We start from the raw sequence: 20,595 nt of genomic DNA on the forward strand, positions 1-20,595 counted from the left end.
AACCTGGGAATTCTCTACATTTTAGGAAAAGGTAGTAAATAAATGTTAAGTTATATGAAAGAAAAACACATTGAACAATTGATTCTAGAAAATCTAATCTGCATTTATTAGTGCTTCCAGAAAGATGGAGCAAAGATGATGAGAGAAGAGCATTAATTTTAAAAATATGTAAGAAAATCTCTCCCAGCCAATTTCTCAGAAGGGCTCATCCAATAGCCTTGGGTGGGGAAAAGAAACAAAAACACAGGAAAAAACCCTATTTCCTGAATCTCAAAACTCAAGGAAAAAGAAAATCCTTTACAATGACTAGATTGGAGAAGGAGTGAATAAGTGTGAGCCTGCATTTGGATAGGGGTAGATAAATAACAAATTACGTGCAAAGGAAAGACAGACTTATCAGCTGTTCATCTATAATAATAAATAAATAATAGAATCAAGATAAAATTTTGAAAAAATTAAGCTATAATTCTATATAAAGAGTTCACTTTACAATCAAATTATCCTTCCTTGGTATGGGAAAAAGAAAATCATTTTCAAAAATGCAGAGAATAAGAGGGCATAGCACTAGCAATCCTGAGGGAAAAAAATTACTCAACATGATTAAGTCACTCCATAAATGAATTAGGGCAAAGATCTCTGGAAAGAAAAATTAAAATTAAAATTAAAAAAACAAATGCTAAAAATCAAATGGCAAATGCAATGGTCAAGTCTAAATAAATGTCCTTGTAGTTTCAAAGTTTAAAACGATTTTCAAGGAAAAGATGCATCACACACAGAAACAGAAAGCAGAAAGGTGGTTACTGCAAGGAGAGGGGATGGGAAGACCGAGGTCAAAGAGTACAAAGTTTCCATTATATAGGATAACTAAGCCTGGAGATATGATGTTCAGTAAGAGGACTACAGTTAATAATACCACATTATATACTGAAAATTTGCTAAGAGAGTAGGTTTTAGGTACTTTTATCGGACAAAAAAAGGAGAATAACTATGTGAGATAAATGATACATTAATTTGCTTAACTGTAGTAATTATTTCCTTGTGCATATCAAAATATCCTGGAATACATACCTTAAACATATACAACATAAAAAATTTAAAAATAAAATAAAAATTAAAAAAAAAAGCACCTTTTACTCAACTCTGAATACAAAGATACTTAAACGTGATAATCTTAAACCCAAGAAGTCATTACTTAAAGACAAGAATACCAGCTTCCAATCCTCTCATCAAAGTTCTAAAATTATAACTATTTCAAAAAGAAAAGAAAGTTTAAATATTTTAACAGAGAGGAGAAAAACAAAATAATTATTTGCAAATAACTACCTTCCCACATAACCCAAAATTTTCTAAATTAGAATAATGTTTAAAAAATTGGCCAACCAATAGCAAGTCAAAAAACATTTTTAGATTTCAATTTATAATTGAAAAAAATAAAAATAACCTCAATGGCATATGCATAATAACTGCAGAGAAAATTAGTGAAGTGTATAAATAAATACTTGGTGTTTTGGGATGGGATGACTCTATATTATAAAGATACTAGTTGTTCTTAATTTATCTATACATTTAGTTAAATCAAAATTCCAAAAAGTTATAAATTTATAACAAATTTTGGAAAAATGTTTATTTCTGGTGAGCTTAAATTTACTAAGAAAAATAAACACATAAGAAAGCAAAGCTAAAGTTTTAGTGACTAACAAGAGAGACCTATTAGTCACATAGTGACTACCATGTAGTAGGTGTTTATTAATTATTTGCTATCTGCATAATTTACCGAAAACCACAATAATTATAACAGTATGATACTAATTCCAGGAAAAGATAGAAAGATCAATGAAACCAATCTGAAGATAGAAAGATTAATGAAATAGATCTGAGAGAAAAGGAACAGACCCATGTATATAAGAAAATTTAATGCATAATAAACGTGTCATTTCAAATTAGTGGTACACAAAATAATTCATTCAATATATTATAAACAACTATATAAGACTTATGGAAAGTTTGATGCCTATTTCATACCATACACAAATATATATTCCAGAAAGATTAAAGATAAAACATAAAAAATAAAACTGAACAAGTACTCAAAGTAAATATAGCTGTACATTTTTATGACTGTGGTGGTGAAGGCCTGTAAATGAGCATTAACTTATGAAAAAATAATATGAGGGATTTTGATAAGTAAAAATATTTAAAACTTATCCATAGTAAATTACAAGCAAAGTAAAAAACAAACATGAAGCTGAGAGAAAAAATCTGAACAGATTTATTAAAAAGTCTTAAATCATTATTCCAAAGGAAAAATGGGCAAATAATATCAATAGTCAATTCAATAAAGGATACAAATGGCCAAAATAAATATAAAAAAAAAATTCCAATTCACCAGTAAACAAATGTTTAAAAACAAAAGCAAAACTTAAAATTTTTGCCAATCACAATAACATAAACTATAAGGAATGATCTTACTGTTGAAATTATGTGATAAAAGATATTCTTAAGGATAATTTGTTCATTCTTTAAGTAGGGAAATTTAGCAATAGGTACACTGCTTTAAATGTCTATATCCTTTAAACAGGCAGTTCATTTTTAGTAATTCACCAATAAGAAAAATATGCAAAATGCATTGGACACCGACAGTCAGCACAGTGCTATTTAACAAGGGAAAAGGAAAGCATATAAATGTTCATCCACTGACCAACAGATAAAGAAAATCCTATAAATGTATAATAAAATATTAAGAAGTCATTAAAATGTACATATTTACTGGCATCAAACTATGTGTAAATTAAGTTTAAAAAGCCAGGGCATATTCCATAAGCCTACTTTAAAATACAGGGGGAGAATATCTGGAAAAGTATATTCCAAAAATCTTACTACTTTCTAAACTTGCTTTCCTCTGGCAATTGAAAAAAAAAAAGAACATCAATAATTATTGCAATAGAAAGACTGTCCAGAAAAATGGGGAAACTGGTTCTAAAATATATACTGTTGCATGCTTTCATTGCTTTAAGAGTATATATACACTCTTCTAAAAAATTCTGTAAAACACCCAAACTCTAGAATATACCTCACTCTGGAATATACAAAAATTCCAACAGTGGTTACCTCCAGAAGTGTACCATGCAAACTTTCCGGCATTGTTTAAATTTTCTCACAATGAGAGAATGTTACTTTTATATTAAACACACCCACACTTAAGTTTCATATACTTAAGCTTTACATTCATTATGCCAATAAAAAATAGATACATGTTTACATAATAATGAAAAGCAGAAAATTACTTCAGTAGTATAAAGACATTAAATTTAATATTAATTCAATTCTTCATGGCACAAAACAAAGTTAAATGCAGTTAATTTTTCACATAATTCTGAAAATAAGACCCATATCCTTAATACAGATACTCACCCCATATCTTTCGGCTACAATGTCCTCAAAGTTTCTATTTTGTTTCTCAGCTTGTTCCTTCATTCTTAAATAAGACTTCCTTAGCCAGCTTAATCCACCATCTTCTACCACTGAAACTAAATTCCAACATTAAATATTCATTATACTTTTAATGTGGTTATCATACAATTAATATTTATTGTTTCTATAATGACTTCTAAAATACAAATATTTTTCTTTAAATATATAAGTGCATTTGGAATTCAACACACGTATTATATGTGAGTGCCCATATATGTAAGCCACAGAGTTTTGCCACTAGGAAGAAGGAAAAGATAAATAAATCTATCTTTAAGAAAATTCCAATCTAAGAGAATAAGAATAAAAGGACATAAATAATTAAAATAAAAATAATGTAACCGCTAATATAAAAAGATACACAGGGTTCAAGAAAGTGAGAAAAGTAGAGTTATTTCCAAGTGAGAAGTCAGGGAAAATTCCACAAACCAGGCTCAAGAAAATGAGTTGCGTTTCTATTTTAAAAAGGTAAGGGAGGACATTCCAAGAAATAATTAAGGAATAAAAGGACACACACAGAAAGGAAAAAGCTACCTCAGTTGCAGAACAAAGAACAAATAGGGAAGCTATGCAAGTGGATGTTAAAACAAATTACAGCTAGTGCTCGACTTACGACCATGATTGGGTCCGACAGATCAGTCGTAACACGATTTGGCCATAAGTTGAGTAGGCTATATGCACACGGAGATGGTAGTGCTGCCGGAAGCTGGTCCGCACTGTCGTACGCCCAGCTGGGCAACGTTTGCGCTGCCAGATGCAGAGCAGTCGTGGCTAGCGATTGTGGTCGTAAAGTCGAATGGTAGTAAGTTGCATAGGTCATAAGTCGATCAATACCTGTATCTTACTTTACTCATAATTACCAACAATGAACATTTGAAGACCTTTAATGAATTTTTTAAGCTGGCTTTCTTTTCTTCATTACACATCACACTTTGGGTATGTGTCAAGAAGAAATCAATTACTTAAATAAAAATTCTGCTCCTTATTTTCCTTGCCCCAGAACATGACTGCTTTAAGATCGCCCCAGCTCTATAACCAACAAAAATGCACACACATTGACCCCAATACATATATAAGAATATTCATAGCAGAACACTGCAATAATTTCAGCCTGGAAACAACCCAGGAAATGTATACCATCAGTACACAGGACACCTCCTACATTGTGATATATTCCTAAAATATACTACTTATTTTTATACAGCAAAGAAAATGAAAAACTACAACTATACACAACAACATGGATGAATCTCAAAATGTGGGCAAAAGGAGCTTGAAACAAAGGAGGATATACTGGTATCTGGTACTGGAAAACAGAATAATGGTTACCGTTCTGGTGACAAGGTAGTGACTAGAAGGGCCATAAAGGGACTTCTGGGTTACTAATAAGATTTTCAAACTGTGCTGAGCAAATAAATGTTTTCATTTGACCAAAATGATTAGTCTGCTGCTGCATACTTATGGTTTGTGTGTTTATGTACATATATAACTTACATGTAAGCCATGGTAGAAAGGTTTTTATATTCATAGTAGATATTCACTAAATATTTTTGAATATTTATATATATATACATTACATTTCAATAAACAGTTTACTTAAAAAAAAAAAAAAACAGATTATTCAAGGCTCAAATTAATTCTATTCAAATTAATTCCATTCCCCCATTCAGATCTCAAAAGTTTATCTTTACTAAGCAATCCATCCTAATATAACTTTTCTTTACAGGCCTAAAATATTTTGTACTTCAAAACCTAGATCTCTAACTTAATGCAATGATTTCACATTTTATTCAAAAGCTTATTTTACTCTTGCTTTCTTTGTTATTCATATAGTTTATGAGTTCAAAGTTAACTATGCAACTACTCGAGGAAGTTAGTCTAAATCTCCAATCTACATAGTCATGAGTAAAAGAAGTCCACAGTAATAAATCCCTATATGTACGTTTCAGCTACATAATTAAATTGTTTATTCCAAAGAATTATCCGTGAAACTGGAAAAATGCTGATGCACACAGTAAAACTTTCCTGAACAATCAACAAAATATAATAGCTCAGAAAAAATAATCAGAGAAAAAAGTAAGACTGCTTTTACTCCTCTATGTTGACATTTACAAAGAAAATCCAATTGGAATAAAAATTTTCAGCCAATTCCTTCACTAGTTAAATTCATACAATTCTAGAAATATTTAAATTAATATTTTATACAATAATTTAATAATTTCACCTTTAGTTGATAATATGTTCTATTTAAATAGTCCTATTTATCTTATAATTAGAGATGGCAATAATGAAGTCTTTCTGGTAATAAAAAAAAAAATCACCAAACTTAGTATTTAAAAAGCAAACAAAAAATACCAACTTGCAGTACCATCCCGAAATTCAATAAAAAAAATTAAGTGAATATTTATTATGAATATAAAAACCTTCCTACAATAGGAAGTATAAACATGAATGTAGCATGGTTCAGGTCCTCTATGCTCAGAAAAGGATGTATCAAATAATTACATAAATTAACTGATATGTGGCACTTAACATACACCTAGATTTCAAATCTGTTCTAAGTAAAAAATTAAGAAATTTCAATGTATGATTCCATCATAACTCAAAGTCATAAAATATTAATAACAACCAAATGAATCTGGGCTATATTCCCCAATTCTCTCAGAAAAAAATACTAACATAAAAATAGCGATAAACTATCAGGAAACCTAGATTTTAGTCTTGATGCTGCTATTAAATATTCGTGAAATCTTAAGTACGTCATTAACTTCTTTGGACCTTTACTCCTTCATCTCTAAAATAAAATAGTTGATTTAAACCATCTCTCAAAATCTTTTCAACTCAAAGATTCTAGCAGAAAAAGCCAAAAAATAAGCATGGGGAAAAAAATCAATAGAAAGAAAATCAAATCGAAAGAGTCTGTAAGCAAGAATTCCTACTAACTACATGGTAATAAAAATAGTCTTCCACTAAAGAATCTAGAGTACCTAATGCTAGACTAAGAATCAGAAGACCTGGGTTCTACTACTAACATGACTGAAGGAAAAATTACCTGGCTACTCTAAGCCTTAGTTTCTTGAGCTATACAATTAATATAACATCTACACTGCTCTCCTTTACATGATTGCTAAGAAAAAAGCTGATACGTAACTGTGCCACATAAATTCTAAAATTCCACAAATATTCTCATTACTAAAATATGACTTAAAATAATTTTCTATGGGCTCTGAAAATGATTAACCTACTTTTCTACTTAATTCTAAGAAAAAAATCAAGATTAACATATTATTGAAAATATGTCATTTCAATCATTACAAAAACCTGTTGATAAAACCTTCCCAAAAGATTTAATCATACAAATATCAGACATTATCATCATTATTGAGTAGTCACCGTATTCCAGACACTGTGCTAAAAGATTTTCTAATTTAATCTTCACATTATGTAAGATAGGTAACATCATTATCCCCTATTACATATGAATAAATTGGGCTCGAAAGGCCAGAAAATGGCTCCAAAATTATGAAGCTAATTAGTGGAAATGCCAAAATTCCAATCCCAAGTAGACTGACTCCAAAGTCTAGTCCTTTAACAATAACACTATGTCACCTCTACCACCTTAATACTGATACTGCAATATTTTCAGACGCCTAACAGTTCCAGTCCTACCATTGGTCTAAGTAGAATGTCAACTCTATCTACATATGCAGTAAAACCCATCGATCATTTTTTAAAACTTAATTTCAACTCTGGGATCTTAGCCTCTGACAGACAGAAGCTTTCTGTCATTTTTTTCTCCTTCTGAATAAATAGGAGATGGGAAAGAGAAGCAGTAAAAGCACGATATGAAGAGGGTGGGAGAAGGGCTCTCTAAAAACTTTATGTTAGGTCATTTTCTCCTAGTATCTTTGATTCTACTGTTTCAGTCTGCTAAAAGATACCACCTAAAGTAAAACTCCAGATCTTCTCCACTCAGCAAAGAACCTGTCGAACGGCAAGATTCAAAGACTGGGTCTCTCAATTTTAGGTTTTCCTCAGAGAAATTTATTGACCGTTCTCTGACATTAGGGATGGTAAAAGCCTAGATCACAAAAACAGCTCTACAGTAATAGTTGAGTGAGCTAATTTACTGCTTCTCCAACTTTTCTGTAAGTACCTATGAAACAGTATTTCAAAGAGAACCTTATATGACTACAGTTACTATTACATAACTTAGCAGGGACACTTCTGCCTGAAGTTGAAAGACAAAAAAAGAAACTGTTACGATTACCAATAACTTAGTAAAATTGCTAAATTAAGAAGGAAACTGTAAGGTGGCTCCACTGACATCACTACATAAAATACAAAAGATATGTAGAAGTCCAGGTGAAAAAAAAATACAAAAGAATTTTAGCAAATAGCCAAAATAAAAATACACTATGCAAAAAAAGCAGGAAAACTTCCGACTGATAAATCGCTAAAATAAAAAGAGAATATCATAATGTATAATACTGCCATCTGTATGCTGGGTTAATTGTAATAAACTTTTCATTGAGGTGTCAACACAACATTTAACAAGAATATAAGTGTTTTTTAAATTGTGTTAGAAAGTATGCTTATGTGACATTAAAATATTTTGTCTCCATCTGCTGGAAAATAATAGAATTCTCCTAAGGTCAATACAAATTTTATTAATTCCAGAAAAGTAGGAAATTCTGAATATTTAAACCACATCTTTAGTTTTTATACATTTTCATGAAATTTCAGACAATACTCCTACATTTTGTTACAGAATATAACAAACCAAATGCATTATTATGTACTCACAGAATCATACTCTGTATTAATCTATTTTAAGTAGAAACTCATATATGAGAATATTTTCAAGTACAAAACTATGTATTTAATTAACTTGCTCCCAAATACATCATAATTAAAACAATCTTCCAAAGTATTAATAATTTAAATAAGGCTTCAAAAGACTGCAAATTTTTATCAATGCTTTCTCATATGTAAACTCAGGTCATATACTTATAATACCAAAAGAAATGCCGGAGGCCAGGGGCAGTAGCTTACACCTGTGATCCTTACACTTTGGGAGGTCAAGGCAGTTAGGTCAAGGCTTAAGTTCAGGAGCGCAAAACCAGCCTAGGCAACACGGTAAAGCCCCATCTCTTCGAAAATATAAAAAATCATCTGGGAGTGGTGATTCACACCTGTAGTCCCAGCTACTTGGGGGGCTGAGGTGGGAGAATCACTTGAGTGGGAGGTGGAGACTGCAGTGAGCTGTGATTATGCCACTGCACTTCAGCCTGGGTGACACAGCGAGACTGTCTGGAAAAAAATTTTTAAAAGCCTGTGTGTCTATAATCAAAATGCAGAAATACCTTTAGTAATCGATGACACACCACAGTCTTCGGGTGGAAGACCTGTCCCTCCATCCTTCCAGTACGGATTCAATTCTCTTTCCATCAGTTTGGACTAGAACAAATCATTTTCACAGGTGAAATTTCAAAAACAGATCCATCACAAAAAAATTAACAAATAATAAATCGGAGACCCAATTAACAGCAATAATCCTGGACAAATCACTTAAAACATTCTTAAGACATGCTGTTCTATAACTTGCAGGAACTGTCTAAATTCATATTCATTCAATGTTTTTATTGAATGCCTACTATATCTCAAAATTGTGCTAGATGTAGAAGATTTAACTGTCAAAAATCCTGGTCAACCCTTGCTAGCTTTTAGTACAGTAAGGAATACAGACAATAAAAACAGGCACATGCTTTGAAGACAGAAATATACAGTACTAAGGATCCAAAAAAATTCAAATCCTTCTCACATTGAAGGATCAAAGACTTCCTAGAGGGACTAAATGTGCAGTCTTAGACCTAAACATGAGCAGAAATCAACTACATTTTCTTTCTTCGTGGTGGGGAGGGAACATAAAGATGTTTGTTCCAGGTAGAAAGAATAATAGCAGTAACTGCAGCACTTTCAGGAAACTTAAACTAATTCTAACTGGCTAAAACTTAGACTGTGAGTGACCAATACCACAAGATTAGGTTGTAGCATAATCAGGGACTGGGCCAGGTGAGCCATTTTGAACTGCTGTGAGGGTTTCATACCGGACCAACAGAGACTCATGAACATGATCGGCTTCAAATCACACAAAGAGCAAACCAGGCTCAGCATGGAGGAAAGACTGGAGAAAAACAAGATTAGAGGCACAACTCCAGTCAGAAGTCTGTGGCAGTAATCCAGGCAAGAGATGAATAGCAGCCTAATCACAGATGCAAGTACCTCCTATGTTCTAAGCACGATGTCAGGCATTGGGACTGTAATGTGTAAGACAGCCATGGTCCTTGCCATTAAATAAATTACAGTCTAGAGAAGGGGGAAAGACAATCAAGCAATATAAATATAGATAAATGAGATCAAAGTAAAGGATGCTAAAGAACTGCATACTAATTTTACCTAACTTGACCTTGGGGAGTGAGGGTTAGAAAATGCTTCCTACAAGAAGTAAATAGCAAGAGGATGGCAAGAAATGAAACAAGTCAAATGTTAGGAACTTTAGTTTCCAGGAATATAATACACTACTAAAAATTAAAATGCTATCTAAAATTTGTTTTTAAAAAGGCTTTTTTAAATGTGTTCATGAGGTGACCAGAAAGTAAAGAATCTTCAAAGGAGAAAATTTAAGTTAAAGACTAACCTAAAGGGATACGCAAAACCATAGGGATTTTATTTCTTAGTTTCTATCAGAAAAGGTTCTGTCACTTCCTTTGTTAGTTTACCACAAAATCTTTCAATATCTACAGTCAAGGAATTTCTTCCAATGGTCTTAGCTAGACACTCAAAGACACACACATCAGATAGTTAACTGAAAAAAAAAAAAGGTTAGAATTGCATACTAAGGACAATTGACAAGAAGCTAGACAAATTGTGAGATACTATCTGAAAATGTATAAAAGACAAAGGACTGAAAACATAAAGAACTTCTTTAATCAGCTAGAAAAAGACAAATAACCCTACTAGAAAAGTAAGCAAAAAACACAAACAGCAGCTCACAGTACAAGAAATCTGAATGACCAAAAAACACAAAAAGATCTCTATTGTAGTAATCAGATAATGCATACAAAAAAAAGAAATACCATTTCTCATCCATCTGACAAAAAATTATAAAGTTTGACAATTACAGATACTGAGTAACAGAAAAGAAACATATGCTGCTGCTGCAGTACAAACTGGAATTCCATTTTACCAGGATTGCATGATAACCCTAGAAAAGCTACCAGCTTTGGCACTTCCTTTCTTCTCTGGATTCAAGCTTTTGCCTCGTTTTTTGGTCTCTACAGATTTCCTATTGCTTCCTTACTGGCATAGTAACAACAATAAAGTATAAAATAAGCATGCTTATTTTACATTTTATCTACCAGAAATTCTAGATGTCTTGAAATGGAAGTATTTTTATGGTATCTAATTCAACTGAAACAGAAGTTGAGTTCACTTTCAATTTAATGGTATTAACCTAAACTCAATGTTCACTCACCTTTATATATGCCCTAGATTTATAAACCCAATAAACCTTTAACTCACTTCTATAGGAAATATATTTTTATTTAACTGATATCACATTTCATAGTTGTTTTCACTAATTGTATTAAATACTATAAAAATAATATTTTACAAGTTCAACTGCTTTATATAAATGTCTTACAAGTTTATTAAAGGTAAATTAGAAAATTAAAGCATTTCAAATATTCTCTTACCTGTTCAAGTGCTTGGGTTTTCTCTTGCTCTATTTTCCTCATAGTTTCCTTTTCAGCTTTGAGTGATGAGGACGACACAGTTTTAACAGACATAAAATCAACAGTCATCCACTCATCCCTCTGTTAAAAAAAGGCAGCCATTTCAATCTGAACTGATTAGAATTTAATAAACACTTGGTAATAAGAGCAAAGATTTTGGAAGCAATCAAACCTGAATCAAGTTCAACATGGCTATATAACTTGAAGCAAGTTTCTTAATCTCTCTGTACTTCAGTCTCTCCTCTATAAAATGGTATAAAATGTCTATCTTTCAAGATTGTTTTAAAGAGTAAGCAAGATAACAGATCTAAAGCATCCAGCCCAGTCTGGCAATCAAGCAATTGACAACAAGCACTTAAACTACGTTCCTGTTCAACTTTCTCCTTCACCTGTGGCTAACAGTGAACTAATTACATTCTTCCGTAGGCAGATGAACTACAATCCAAAGTTTGTGAACTATTCAACTGTTAAGTATTGTTAAGAAAATTAAGGCATGAGGTAAAGGGAAAGAAAAACTGTGATGGAACTCTACTCACTGTAGAAGGGTCAGAGAGAGAACAGTATAAGGCTTTAGGTACATAAGTGGGAGGTGCCACTTCTTAACAATCAAAAGCATGAAAACCTCTAAGGCAGGAGAATAGAGAGGAACACTCACTTTTTCACAGTAGAAGGGGAAGTGGGGGTCTAAACATTCAGCAAACAGCATTACTGCCAAAATTATTCATGAAGTATATTGTTTTCAAAGTCTAATTTTTCTCCTGAAAAAAATTTAATCATCTTTCATTTTTATATTCATTTATTCTCAGAAGTTGATACTTCTTTCTTTAAAATCAAGTAGTAGGCTAGGTGCACTGGCTCAGGTGTCTAATCCTAGCACCTTGGGAGGCTGAAGGGGGAGGACTCTTTGAACTCAGGAGTTCAAGACCAGTCTAGGCAACATAAGGAGACCCCATCTCTACAAAAAATAAAAAATTAGCCAGGCATGGTGGCACACACCTGTGGTCCCAGCTACATGGGAGGTTGAGGTGGGAGCATCACTTGAGCCTGGGATGTTGAGGCTGTGATGAGCTATGATTGTGCCACTGCAGCCCAGCCTGGACAGGAGTGAGACCCTATCTCTAAAATGAATGAATCAAAGATGGACGGACAGGCGGAAGGAAGGAAGGAAGGAAGGAAAGAAGGAAGGAAGGAAGGAAGGAAGGAAGGAAGGAAGGAAGGAAGGAAGGAAGGAAGAAGGAAGGAAGGAAGGAAGGAAGGAAGGAAGGAAGGAAGGAAGGAAGATAAGGTGGCTTGCTTACCTTCATAATTTGGCTGTCATCTTTTTGTGACTTTTCATCTTTCACTTTCCAGGCCTTTTCCTTGTCAGGAATCTGGGATGGAACAGCTTCAACCCACTCATCTTCAGAGCTCTAAGAACATTTAGCATGTAAGTGAAATTCTCAAATTTGCATACTTTGATATGAAAATTCTGTGCTGTTAAGTAGTAGAAATTCAGCATCCTAGGAAAAATGCTTACACTGTATTTCCCCTTTACAAAATGACATTGAAATTTTAAAGAGCTGGGTGCAGTGGCTCACACCTGTAATCCCAGCACTTTGGGAGGCCGAAGCGGGTGTATTACTTGAGGTCAGAAGTTCGAGGCCAGCCTGGCCAACATGATGAAACCCGTTCTCTACTAAAAATACAAAAAAGTTAGCCAAGTGTGGTGGTACATGCCTATAATCCCAGCTACTCAGAAGGCTGTGGCAGAAGAAACACTTGAACCCAGGAGGTAGAGGTTTCAGTGAGCTGAGGTTGTGCCACTGCACTCCAGCCTGAGTGACAGAGATTCCATCTCAAAAGATTAAAAAAAAGAAATTTTAAAGAAAAAAATGCAAACCTACTAGTTTGAGTTAAATCTACAAAACAAAATCAAATTATTTTTATTTTCTTATCCATTTATTATCAAGCCAAGAGAAAGCAAAAAAACAAAAATGAGAACTGCCAAGTAGAGAACTCACTTCAGCACAGAGCTTCAGTGCCTACTCACATCTCTGCTATACTAGAACAGGGGAAACAACACCCAGGTAAATAAGTTTGCTGTTTGCCCCTCAGTTTCACATTTTGAGATTTCCCTTGATCTAAAACTGCAGATAACATTATCTTCCTCAACGCCCTCCTCAGGCTTTATATCAATTCCCATATTCTCACTAAATGATATCTTTTCTTACTTCATGAAGAAAACTGGGGTCACCTTATCTTCCTACTCATCTCCCAACACATTTATGGATCTGCCTATCCTTATTTCCAATTAATTCCTCCTGTTTAAGGCAGATCCTGCTCTAAAGATTTTGATACCAACTCTTTCTTTTCCTCCAGGACCTTGCTCCATCAATTATCTTCTCCTCCTAAGGCATCAACCAAAGATCCCTAATGGCCTAGAAATGTGATCATTTATTTCCCATCCTTTTTTTTTAGGGGGAGGGGAACCTTCTTTGACCCTATATATTCCTCCTCTAGCAGGAATTAATCTTCCAGTTTCCATTCTTAGATGAACTGCTTGAAAGAGTAGTCTACATGCACTGTCTTCACACTCTCACTTTCATACATTTTCTCAAAACTCTACAATATATCTACTGTCCCTATTAATCCACTGAAACTTCTCCAAACTCACCAATGGCATCCACTGTGCCAAACTGAACAAAATGTTTCGATCTTCAGCTTTCTAAACCTTTCTGCTCAATACAACTCTGTTCATGACTCACTTTCCTGACTTCCATGACACTTCTCAGCTCTCCTCCCACGCTTTGTTTCTTTCCCATTTCCTTTATGAACTCTTCCTCCTTTGCTCAGCCCTTAAATGTCTATGTTATTTGGGGTTCCATGCCCATGACATTTTTAAATCTCTAAACATTCCCTTTAATGGACCATTAAAACCATTCTGATGGCCTGAACTACAATCAATTGTGCTGATATCTTTCAAATTTGTCTAATCAAAGTGTCACTGACTAATTGTCTGTTGTAGTTGGATGGCATGCTAACCTCAGTAAGAATAGAAAATAAAGCCATCTTCTTCTACAAAATCTACTCCTCCTTGTAAATTATTGAAGTTAGTTATCTGGAACAACCAACCACCCACTTAACCAAGTCAGAAACTCAGGATCACGTTACCTCACACATTCAAGCCTACCATTTTCATTTCTAAAATATTTATCAAATATACCATACAGTGAATACATGATTACCATAGGAGCCTACCTGTATCCCTGGCGACTGCTGATTAGTTCAAAGGTAGGTATCTAACCCAATTCATATCAATCTGAGCCATTCCTGAGGAATCTGAAATCAGGTCTAAATGGGTTTATCTAAAACTAAGAACTGGAAAAGCATTGGAACAGGCCATTTCTGTCATGAGAAATAGGAATCAGCAAAATTTTTTTAAAAAATAGAACTCAGGATGGGGAAATGAAAAATTACAAGAAAATTACAAAAACCATTCATAATTCTAATTCCAGCCATTCCTGAAGCCTACATCTATATGTCTTAGGAGAATTTTGTACTCTAATAATAAACCCTCCTTTTTGCAAAAGCCAATTTAAATTCAGTTTCTGTTACCTGCAACCAAAATACCAACTGATATTCTCTTTCATCCTTGAAGTAGCAGCCCTAGATCAGATCCTATCTCTCACATAAACAATTGATTCCAGAACAAATTAGTCTTCTGGACTCCAGTCTTTCCTGCTCCCCTTCCTTCTCCAACCCCACACCCCAAATACATTTAGAGTAATATAAAGGGAACATCTGACCACTATACTTCTCCTCTAGGGCTTCCCATCACAACGACTGCTAGTTATTCCTCTTCTTTCCCACCAACAGAATCCCATTTTATTTGGAAAAGTAAATGTAATTACCATGCTAGAAAGTGAAGCCTTATGATCAAGTGTCCAATTAGATGTAAGCAAAAGCATTTTACAGGACCTTCTGGAAGTCAAGTTAATAAAGAAGAACATCTTCTTTCCTGTTATCTGGAGTAAGAGGCAATGCTATAAAGAATGATGGAAACGCAAGACAATAGAAGCCTTGACCCCAGAAGACCATACTAGCTCTAGACTGCCTATCTGGCTTATTTCATTTAAGACAAAAATGAACTTCTATCTTGTGTAATCAATGGCTATTCTAAGATTTTCTAATACATGCAGCTGAACCTAATTAGATGATACATTCCCTACTGAATAAAGTCAAAGCTCTTGGTTTACAAGTCCCTGTCAATTCTGACAGTTTTATCTACATTCACCCCTCCTCTTGTTTTATAATTTAGTACTATCAAATTGCTTATAGTTATATATACATACATACACACATACTCACACTCATATTATCTCATACTTCCATGTCTCTGCTCTGGCAATTCCTTATGCATGAAATGCCAAGAACACCTTTATTTGCCTAATGCTTACTAATCTTTCTAGTCTCAACTCAAGCACCGTTTCCTCAACAAGTTAGCAAATAAAATCCCTCTTACCTCAATATCCTGTACTACCACAGCATCACGTTGAATGGCATGCTAAACTCAGTCAGAACAGAAAATAAAGCCATCATCTTCTTCGACAAAATCTACTACAAAATCATATTAATATTATGTATCTATTTATCCAGTTAGGAAATGAGTTCCCCAAAGGTTTAAAAACAACTTTATATTTTTATACTCCCCATGTCTAGAACAGTGTGTGGCAAAGAATAAGCATTTGATAAATGCAAGCTGAAATTATATGAAATGTCTTTTTCTACTCTTTCAATAGCACTAATTAGAAACTTTAAGCAGCAACCTATACTCATTTTCACAATTATGCACTCACTTTACCACTTCAGCAAAATTCAAGCTCCCCATGCTATGACTTCAGTTCTCTTGCTGATTTTAGTTTCAATCCTCCATTTTACCTCAAGCTCATTAAGCATCAAGCTTAATAGGCCTCCTGACCTAACACAGCCTTCAGGGCTCTCATCTTGCACAGCCTTCAGAATTAACTACATCCCTAATTCTATCCAGTGGCCAAAACCTAGAAGGTGAAACTAAGACAGAAAAGTGCTACCAGCAAAAATCAAGGGAACTTGACGACTTCTGCTTCTGTCCACGACAAAGTAAATGGCATCAAACTAGAAATATATACAAATTAGAATAAAAATGAACACTAAAATCTCTCCAACTTTTTGTCTAAAGGCACTTTCTAGACTGTGGCATAGAGGGGTAACCCAAGCAGAACATGAAAATCTCACTGAGCAAAGGAAAAAGAATTTAAACTTTGTGAAGGCTGTGACAAAGTGTAGATGGAGAGCTACATAGAGAAAGTGCCAGAACTCTATTTAAAGGATCCTTGGAGTCTTCAAATAAAGACCAAGCTGAACACGCTGAGGATAAGAGTCCACAAGGTCAGGCAAAGAAAAACTACCATGGAAAAAACAATTACCAAAGATCTGTAAGCAGAACAATCCCCAGAGCTCACAAAGGGCTGGAGGACATTCTAGTTCCTACCAAACAGAGTAAAGAAACCTCGCTGAACATCCGGGACAATTATCAGAGAACCCACAAGGGTCATGCCTTAGTAGAAAGGCTAAACCAGCCCTAGAGTAAAGCTATTCTAGATGTATATGAACAAAACTTAAAAACAAGTCTTGAAAAGGATTAAGCTAATTCACAATTAACTGCCAAAAGAAAGCTCAGTACCCTCTTAAGAAGTCAACAAAATCCAGCAGTCACAATATAACTTTCATAAGATTCAGCATCCAATTAAAAGTTCTAAACATTCAAAGCAGCAAGCAAATGTAATCCATATTCAAGAGAAAAATCATTTAATTGAAACAGAACAGGAAAAAACGAGATAGAATGAAATAGCAAACCAAGACTTTAACACAACTATCATAAATATGGTCAAGGAAGGGAAAATGTGAACATAATGAGGAAATAAACTGAAAAACATTAAAAAGATCCAAATGAAACTTCTAATGATTAAAAAAAAAAAATACAGTACCTGAAATGAAAATTCCCTGGATAGCAATAACAGTAAGCTAAATACAGAAAAAGAAAAGTCCAGTGAACCTGAAGCTCATGACATAGCAATAAAATATACCTAACCAAAACATAGAAAGGAAAAAGGCTAGAAAGAAAGTGAACACAGGCTCATCAACCTGTGAGACATTATTTTAAGGAGACTACCAAAATGACAGGGAACAGAAAAAAAAAAAAAAAAAAAAAAAAAAAAAAAAAAAAAAAAAAAAAAATCCCAGAAAATTTCATATTTGATGGAAACTGTAAACTCACAAAGCAAAGCCGCACAGTGAACCTAAGGCAGATGCTACACTATCAATGTTTGTGTCCCCCACCAGATTCTTACATTGAGATCCTAAACCCCAAGACAATGATAGTAGGAGGTGAGGGTTTGGGAGATGACTGGGAATGGGACTGGGGGGCTTATTAAACATAGCCCAGGCTGAGCACGATGGCTCATGCCTATAATCCCAGCACTTTGGAAGGCTGAGGTGGGTGGATTACCTGAGGTCAGCAGTTTGAGATCAGCCTGGCCAACGTGGTGAAACCTCGTCTCTACTAAAAATAGAAAAATTAGCCAGGCATGGTGGCACACACCAGTAATCCCAGCAACTCAGGAGGCTGAGGCAGGAGATTTTCTTGAGTCCAGGAGACAGAGGTTGCAGGAAACCAAATTGTGCCACTGCACTTCAGCCTGGCCGAAAGAGCGAGACTCTGTCTCAAAAACAAAACAAAACAAAAAAATAGCCCAACAGCACTCCCTTCTGCCACGTGAGGTTAGAGTGAGAAGACAGCCAACTATGAGGAAGCAAGCCCTCACCAGATACAAAATCTGCCAGCGCCCTCGATCTTAGACCTTCAAGTCTCCCAAACTGTGGGAAATAAGTTTCTGTCATTTATAATCCACCCATTTGTTTTGGTATAACACAAATAGACCAAGACAGCAGAATAAACACAAAGAAATCCACACCAAGACGTAACACAATTGATTCACTGAAAAATAATCATGAAAAAAGAGCCCTAAAAGCATCAAGAATAAAAAAGCACACTACATACAGAGAAAAAAAGATTAAAATGACTACAGAATCCTCAATATGTACAATACAAGCCTGAAGACACCGGGATGACATTTTATGGGATGGGGGGGGAACTATAAACTTAAAATTCTATACCTAACAAAGTATCTGAAAAATGAAGATGACTAGTAAGAACTTCTTAGTTTGTGGTAAAAGAAAATAAGAAAGAATGAAGATGAAATAAAAGAAATTTTCAAATAATAGCTGAAAGAATTCAGTCTGCAAATCTACAATACATATTAATGAAAGTTCTACAGACAAAAGGAAAATGGTATTAGAAATTTAGACCTATATAAAATAATAGAGAATATCAGAGATGATACATCTGTGGGTATATATAAAAGACTTTTCACATGTGTAACTTATTTAAAAGGTAACTGACTAAAGTAAAAATAATGAGAATGTATGACATTAAAAATTATAAATAATGTGGGTTTATAACATATGTAGAAGTCAAATATATGACAACAACAGCAAAAAAATATGGTAGGAGAAAATGGAAGCATATTTTGGTGAAGGTCTAATCATAAAAGTAAAATCATATATTATTTGAAAGTAGAGTATGGTAAGTTAAAATATGGATAAGACTTAGAGCACTCATTAAAAATAAATAAGGTATACCTAATAAGCCTATAGCAGAGATAAAATGGAATGCTAAAAAACAATCCAAAAGAAGGCAGGAAAAGGAGGGAACAAAGGAAAAAAGAACAAAATAAAAATAGAAAAGGAATAATAGGTTGGTAGACTTAAACTCATCCATATCAACTATTACATTAAACATAAATAATCCAAACCAGTACTATTCAACAGAATTTTTCTATATATATACTGTCCAATATAGTAGCCACATAAATATGGCCAATATAATTTTAATGAGTTTTAGTTAAAAATGTAAAAGCCATTTATTACATACCTAACAAAGCTTCAAAATATATAAGGCGAAAACTGACAAAACTGAAAGCAAAAATAAGTAAAAATCCACAAAACAATTAAAAGATTTAAATACTATTTTCTCAGTAACTGTACAGGTGAACAGAAAATCTGTTTTATTAACACTAAACTTAATACTATTAATCAACTTTCCCTAATCGACATTTATAAAACACTATACCTAACAATGGCAGAATACATACTCATTTCAAATACACATGGAATTTTCACCAAGACAGACCATAGGCTAGTACATAAAATGTCTCAAAACTTTTTAAAAACTAAAATTATAGAGTATAATAATAATTAAGTTCAAAGTCAATAACCAAAATAAACTAGTAAATCCACAAATATCTGGAAGTTTAAAAATTCGTCTATGTCCATGAGTAAGGAAAAGAAAGGTAAAAAATATTTTTAATAGGACAGCAATGAAAATATAACAACTAAGTTAGATAGAGATACAACAGTGCTAAGAGAAAAATTTATAAAATAAATACTCATTAGAAAAGAAGATTTCAAATCAATGGCAATGCATTCATCTTAGAAAGTGAGAAATGAGCTAATTAAACACAAAAGTATAAGCAAAGAATAAATATAGTTTAAATCAGTGAACCAGAAAACACACAACCAGAGAAAAATTCAAGGAAACTGAAAGCCAATAAATAAAGATTAATAAAACCGATATGCCTCAAGATAGACTGACAGAGGAAACAAAGAGAAAATAGAAATTACCAATATCAGGAATGAAAGAGAGGATGTCACTATGGATTCTGCAAACTTTTAAAGAACAAAGGAAATATTACAAACAACTTTATGAAAATAAATTTGACAATTTCTATGGAATAAATCCCCAGAAAAACCCAAATTACTAAAACTAACTCAAGAATAAACAGAAAATATTTAACATAACTATTAAGGGAATTAACTTTGTGGTTAAACCCATTCCACAAAGAAACTCCAGGACCAAACAGTTTCACTGGTGAATTTTAACACTTATAGATGCAAAAAAAGCATTTACCCAATTCAACACTCATTCAAGATACAGACTCTCTTAAAACTAGAAATAGAATGTAATTTCCTTAATTTGAAACGGCATACATGAAAGTCCCAAAGCAGACATCGTGCTTAAATGTAAAAACCTGAAAGCTTTTCACCTAAGTTAAGGAACAAGGCAATCATGTCCACTCTCACCACTTCCATTCAACACTATTTTTAAGTCCTAGCTACTGAAATAAGGCAACAAAAATCAACAAATAAAACAGACATAGAGATTGAAAAGAAAAAATAAAAGTATTTTTCACAC

The 20,595-nt window shown here is 33.5% G+C and overlaps 1 protein-coding gene across 5 annotated transcripts in view; it reads right to left on the bottom strand.

Annotated features, from left to right (window-relative positions):
* Positions 1–20,595, bottom strand: part of CWF19L2 (CWF19 like cell cycle control factor 2) — a 123,581-nt gene that overhangs the window by 98,170 nt on the left and 4,816 nt on the right. For all 5 annotated transcript variants that reach the window (XR_005203195.1, XM_037745200.1, XM_017547046.2 and 2 more), the window contains exons 4-7: positions 12,563–12,673; positions 11,226–11,345; positions 8,835–8,928; positions 3,412–3,527 (exon numbers count right to left, since the gene is read on the bottom strand). Coding sequence is in view for 4 of the 5 variants with exons in the window: in XM_037745200.1 (XP_037601128.1) it covers positions 3,412–3,527; positions 8,835–8,928; positions 11,226–11,345; positions 12,563–12,673 (441 nt within the window). In the remaining variant the exon portion in view is untranslated. The remainder of the gene's footprint in view (positions 1–3,411; positions 3,528–8,834; positions 8,929–11,225; positions 11,346–12,562; positions 12,674–20,595) is intronic.

This window comes from Cebus imitator, unplaced genomic scaffold, assembly GCF_001604975.1.
Source record: "Cebus imitator isolate Cc_AM_T3 unplaced genomic scaffold, Cebus_imitator-1.0 Scaffold194, whole genome shotgun sequence".
NCBI lineage: Eukaryota > Metazoa > Chordata > Mammalia > Primates > Cebidae > Cebus > Cebus imitator.